Source organism: Austrofundulus limnaeus, unplaced genomic scaffold, assembly GCF_001266775.1.
Source record: "Austrofundulus limnaeus strain Quisiro unplaced genomic scaffold, Austrofundulus_limnaeus-1.0 Scaffold133, whole genome shotgun sequence".
NCBI lineage: Eukaryota > Metazoa > Chordata > Actinopteri > Cyprinodontiformes > Rivulidae > Austrofundulus > Austrofundulus limnaeus.
Genome location: NW_013952535.1, coordinates 879473 through 885587, shown reverse-complemented (window position 1 = coordinate 885587; position 6115 = coordinate 879473). Strand labels below are relative to the sequence as shown.

At 39.2% G+C, this 6115-nt stretch overlaps 1 protein-coding gene across 1 annotated transcript in view; it reads right to left on the bottom strand.

The window, feature by feature from the left end:
* LOC106522648 (regulator of G-protein signaling 6) overlaps positions 1-6115 on the bottom strand; it is a gene marked incomplete in the record, with an annotated part of 60971 nt that overhangs the window by 4707 nt on the left and 50149 nt on the right. The window contains 7 exon segments of the mRNA XM_014015733.1: positions 1295-1420; positions 2807-2979; positions 3313-3414; positions 3536-3610; positions 3702-3783; positions 5306-5382; positions 5516-5580. Of these exon segments, the coding sequence (XP_013871187.1) occupies positions 1295-1420; positions 2807-2979; positions 3313-3414; positions 3536-3610; positions 3702-3783; positions 5306-5382; positions 5516-5580 (700 nt within the window).

Below are 6115 nucleotides of genomic sequence, written 5' to 3'. Positions count from 1 at the left end.
GTGTGTGTGTGTGTGTGTGTGTGTGTGTGTGTGTGTGTGTGTGTGTTGTATATGCAACTCTGTGGTTTGCTCTTCTCTCTCACTCCATATTTCTGCAGCAGTTCTCCAAAAATCTCCTTCATAAAACCCAATTAAAGGTCTGGAGATGGGAGGGAGGAGTCTGGAGGGACGAGCAGAGGATGAACAGTGGTATACCTCGCTCTGTGTCTCGCTGTGTGCGCATTTCTGCAGGTTTTATCTACCTAAGGGGGATCAGCAACCTCCAGTGGAGGGCTTCATCTGTAGTCTGCCACCCCCAAACACACTTCTCTGTAATTCACATTAAAACATCCACCTATTGCTGCTCCGTGCACAAACAGGCTTTTGTTTGAATCTAAATGCCCAAATGGTCCACAATTTATTATTTCTGTTTTATTTATTGATTTTTTTTGCAAATCTTTAAAAGCAGATATTAGAAAAGAAAGTTCCAAAAGAAAAAGCAGATGGTGCACAGTGTTTGCTGCAGTTGGATGTGGATTTAGATGAGTCATCATCATTATCTTTGAGTTTTCTTTGTGTTTTAAGGTTCCTAGGTAACTGGAAACTGGCACAACTTCACTTCATTTCATTTTCCTTCGGTGTGCAAGTGGGTTCAAATTGTAGGTTGGAGCAAGAAGGATGCCAAAAACAAGTTTCATATTTTGGGTTATTTTCAGAACAGTGGAAGTTTTGAAAGGTTGAAGTGGAGCTGTTCTCCTGAACAGATTTATTTTCTTTATAAACTTGCTGTCAGCAGCAGGTTTATAATAAAGGTTGTGTGTGAGTCTGCAGGGCTGCTTTTTATGTGTCTGACCCCGTCACCCTTCAGCTTTAAAGGTCCCTGCTTCTCACTTTAATCAAACACTTGGTCTGATATGAATGACTGAAACAAGAAATGTGAGGCCAAGAGTTCTTTTTTTCTCAAAATGTCACCCATTTCTTTTATTTAGACGTTGAACTGTTCTGATCTATTGGATAATCATGAGTTTAAATATAAAATAATTATGAATTTTATTTCATTTAAATCCTAGTTTGAACGCTTGAGGCAAGTTTTGCTCACACATTTTTATTTTAGAGAGACAGCCTCAAAACGAGTTGATCTGAGACACAGCTCAGAAAAGGGGCGGGGCTTGCGGAGTTACAATAAGGAAGAGTTCAGATCAAAGCCTTGTAGTTCCTCTTTATATAGACCCGAGTGAAGGATTTAAAAGCATCATGTCTCCTTTAAAGCTTTGATTTTAATGTATAATGCATAAAACTGGAACGTGGTGCCCACCTCAGGTTCTCAGAGCTGAACTCCGACTCTAGAAACTTGAGAAAGAGATCTTGTCCAGTCGGGTCCTTCAGGGCCTCCTCCAGGGAAAACCCCCACTTCTTCACCCTCGGCTGACTGGCCTCCTTACTGGAAGAGATGGAAATAACGGAGAGAGAGACGCATCGGGTTCATTTTTGACGCATCAAAAAACGAATGATCTGATGTTACATTTTATGGCAACATTCATCTAAGACAGGGGTCTGCAACCTGCGGCTCTGGGGCCACATGTGGCTCTTTGGTCCCTCTGCAGTGGCTCTTTAAAAATGTGACCAATCATAACAAAATAAATAGTTATTTTTTGTTTTGTTTTTGTACCCACAACAGAAATTAATTTGTATGCCACATGTGATTAATACTACTCATAAAAAGTAAAACATGTTAGCTCATGCTAGCCTGTTGTTTACTTAAATAAAACAACTTATTTTTCTCAAATCATCAGAATTACCTTTAAAGGATTTGAAGACAATAATAATAAGAATTAGAAAGGAAAAAAAAGCCTGAATAATTCAGTTGTATTAGTTTTTATGAAAATTGATATAAACAATTTCCAGTATTTTTCTTGTTTGCATGAATATGGTCTTTTTATTTGTCCTGGTGTGTATAATAATAATAAATAATATTATAATAACAGCAATATTTTTTAGTTTTATGATGTCACCTCCACTGACCGTCAAGGTTCCTGAAAAGGCCTTGAAAAGGCCCGCGGACCACCAGTTGATAATCACAGTTGTGGCTTGTTTTGTGGCTCTGGACACATTTTATTAGTGAGACTAGGAGCAGAGATGGCTCATTTGATTGTTAAGGTTGTAGACCCCTGATCTAAGATCTCACGGTTTGGATTCCTTCAGGGGAGATTTTCTCCTTTCTTGCAACGAATCAGTTCTGATGAATCGTTAAGCTGCATTAGGCTCAATGATTATGTGTCAGCTCCAGTTAACGTCTGCACCAACAGCTCATTGATAACGTCACACGACGGTGCTGATGTCCAACAGATGGTTTCATTGATTAGGATGAAATAAAGGAGCATTCTGACCTGTTGGTATCTTTACAAGTTCTCTCCAATGAAACAAACCCAACTTCAGGTAAATCCACACAACTTCCCCTTCATTCTGCTTTGTTTCTACATAAAATAAAGCTGAAATATTGTTTAAATATTGTTTAATAAGTTGGTTGAAAACATTTCAGCAGGTTCTGGTCGACCATCAGATGAAGCGTTAAATGTCTCTGTAGCAGAAAGTATTTGGGATAAAGTGACACAAACGGCCCAGAAACACAGATGTTCCACAGATCTTCTCTCCTGCTCTGTTTGGAGTTTGTTCTGGTCCAGTTTACGCTCCAACAGGTAACGTGTAATTCCCAAAATAATCACAATAAAAGAACAGAAAAGGTTTTGTTTCCACAGAAATATGCAGCCATAATGAGCCTCTTGTCTAACAGGACGTGGAGGTAGGAACGAGTCTACTGGTCTGGTACCTGGACTCCAGGTCCCAGAAGGTCGGGTCGTCGCTGGTCCAGGGATTGCACGGTTCTGGTGCTGTCAAAAACGGGTCGTAGTCCAGATACTGCTCAGTGTAGGTGATGAGGCTGTCAGCAACTTTGGACATCTTCAGGCAGTGACGATCCAGCTGGGTGCTCAGGAATAAGATCTGAGGAGGAAACGAAAAGATTCAAACTGCTTTATTTCTGCTTTTTAATGAAACGATTCAAAAAATGTCTGAGTAAGATTCAAATGATTGTTTTTTTCTGATGTAGAAAATAAATGCCTGAGGATAACTAGAACCAACAAACATCTGCAGCAGCTGCTTCACAGAACTCAGACCAGTTTGTTTCAGAAAGCAACCGTCAGCTTTTGGTTCTTTTCTTTTCTTGGAGTTGACCAGCACATAAACACAGCTGCCTCTGCAACGAGCTGTGAAATCAGAGCCTTCAAGAGTCAAACACAAAGTCCAAACCTTCAGAACCTGTGGACAGATTCTTACCTCTTTCTGCACATCTTCTTTGGTTCCTTTCCTGCAGTGCTGTGAGGAGGAGTGGACGGGACTCTGAGCCTGGCTTCCATCCTCCACCAAACCATAAACTGACTGAGCCGTTACAACAGAAGAACAGAAACATGTTTAATTTAAGAGTTAAAAACTGTTGCATCGTATAAACCTGTTTTACATCGTATTAAAAGCATTTAAAACCCTTTTAAACTCTGCTCACCTTTTTAACCCGATGAGGATTCTTCATACGTCTACACTTCCTGATGTCCATCTCTGTGGTGTTCACACATCCAGGCTGAGAGGAAAGACAAATAAAAACTATTCAGTTAATGTTTTCCTGCAGGAAACTGTGAACGGTGTGTGAAAGCTGAAGCGGGTGGAGTTACCACGGGTCTGTGGACGTCCCAGAAGGCTCTCTCCTGGCTGTCTAGGATCTTCCTCTCAGTTTTATCCTTCTTCCTGTCGATCCTGCAGGTGAGATCAGCTGCAGTCAGGAAACCGTTTGTGTTTCTGTCATCATGACTGAAGGACAGTCTGATGACTGGATCTTTGAAAAGCTGCAGTTAAACTTTACTGCACATACCGACACTTAACATACTGCACACTGAAAAACTACAATATTAAAACACACTGTAGAAAATCATTTAAGCGTTTATGAAAATAAATCATTGATGATGAAGAAAATTAAGAAAAAAAAGGTGCAGATTAGATACTTTATGTTGGTGCTAAATATTCTGAATAAAACTCAAGGTTTTAGTTACTTTAAATAAAAATGAAAAAATAATGAAAAAATCATGACTTCAGTTGAAACCATGAATTAGAAAAAAAAGAAAAAAGAAGAAGAAATAAAGAAACTAATATTAAGTTCTTTTTTTCTACTGAAGTGATTAAAAAAAGCATTTAAGCATTGAAGGAATAAATCAAACTCAAGGTCCATGGGCCAAATGTGGCCCACCAACTTTTTAATCATTTATATTTTTACTTAATCAAATAGAAAAATACATTTAATGTCAATTGTAAACTTTATCTTGTTGCACTGAATCCTAAATTTTATCAAATTTAAAAAGGTGATTTCAGCAAGGTAATAATCATAATTTTATACATATTGCATTTTCATTGCTGTGTTTTTGTTATCTGTTTCTGTAGTTGTGCAGTCAAAATGTCAGGTGTGTCGTTTTGTGTTTTCTCGATATATATTTCACATATCTTCTAATCTCTCTTTCACTCTTTCCCATTAAAGTTCACTTTTTTCTCCTCTTATTTTTCTTCTTAAAAAAAGTCACTGATGATGAAGAAACTAAGAAACTAATATTAAGTTTTGCTTTCTACTGAAGTGGCTAAAAAAATAAAATATAAAAATGAATAAAAAATTTAAAAGGTGAAAGTACTCGTGGCCCCCTGAGCAATTTAGCTGACCAGCTTTGACTGTAAACTACACCTCCCATAATGCATGTTGATTATATATGGGAATTCCCTGTGGGAAAGTGGGAGAGTTCAGAATTCAAATCGGCAGCTACTCACCACAACTCAGTAGTAAAACTCTCTCTTTTAATAGTATTTCTGTCATTTTTATTTCACATTTAGTCAGTCGTACACATAAAATTTGTAAGTGTATTTAAAAGGATGTGTTAAAACGCTGTTTCTATGCAGGAAATACCACGTACAGCTTATTTATTCTTATAAATAAGAACACAACATCATGTTTACTTGAAGTTTAACACAAAACATGAAAGGTAATCCCAGCTGGAGCTTTGAGGACCACCATAAAGCTCGTGTAAATCAGTGAAAATGAGTGTGACCCCCCCTGCTTTAAAGGTTAGGTGAGTCAAATGTACCTTGCAGTGAAAACCTCCGTGTTTTTTTAAGTAACATTAAAATATTTGGCTGAAAACTTGAGATTTTACCACATTTCTTGTCTCTAACCCTCGTTATGAATATTACTGGATGCACTCAAGTTTCACATGTTGCCACAGCAACAGATCACACTTACTTGACCTGGGCTTCAGCCTGCATGTAGATAAACTCCCACTTCCTTGCAAAAGCTCTCTGTAGCCTCGCCAAGTTCTCCTGTTCAAAAAGCAAAAAAACAAACGTGATATGAGAGGCACTTTGATAAAATCAGGTTTTTAACCAAATCCCATGTTTTGGAGCGGAGATAATTTCTGAGAAACATCTGTAAGATCAGAGGTGCAGAACTCACCGCCTCATAATCTGCCAGCTCCAGCCTGGTCTTATTCTGCATGGTGCGCTTGCACAGATAGATGGCTGCAGGGCAAATCAAAGACACAAGTTTATCAGTCTCTACACGCAGCCTCCAGATGTTTGTCCACCTTTAGGATTAAACATCAGAGCGTGAAGATGTGTTCATCTCCTGAAGCCACAGGAGGCTCTCTGAGGTGGAACAGAAATTTATTCTGTCAACTGTTCCTCTTCACAACTCACCACGTTCACCGAGCGCTGCTTTGTGTTTATCTAACAGGACGCACGCCGTTTCTACTCTCCAAGCTTCCAACAAGGGCAGAATGTCAGACTTATTTTAGATTTTAAAGTGTATCTTACCCAGCCCCCTGTGAAAAGATAACTCCGCCCCAAGGCAAAATTTGAAAAATGCATCAAAGTGGGTAGGGGAGGGGCTGTGGGTAGGGGAGGCGGGGTTAGAGAGCGGAGGTGTGGCCAGGACGAGAGAACGTGACAGGCAGCTGCATTAGCATAATTGATGCTACATGGAGAGTGACCACAGTATCGCAGATAGTTACATATCTGAACGGTCTGAGGTGGAGGATTTTCACCCCACACCAGC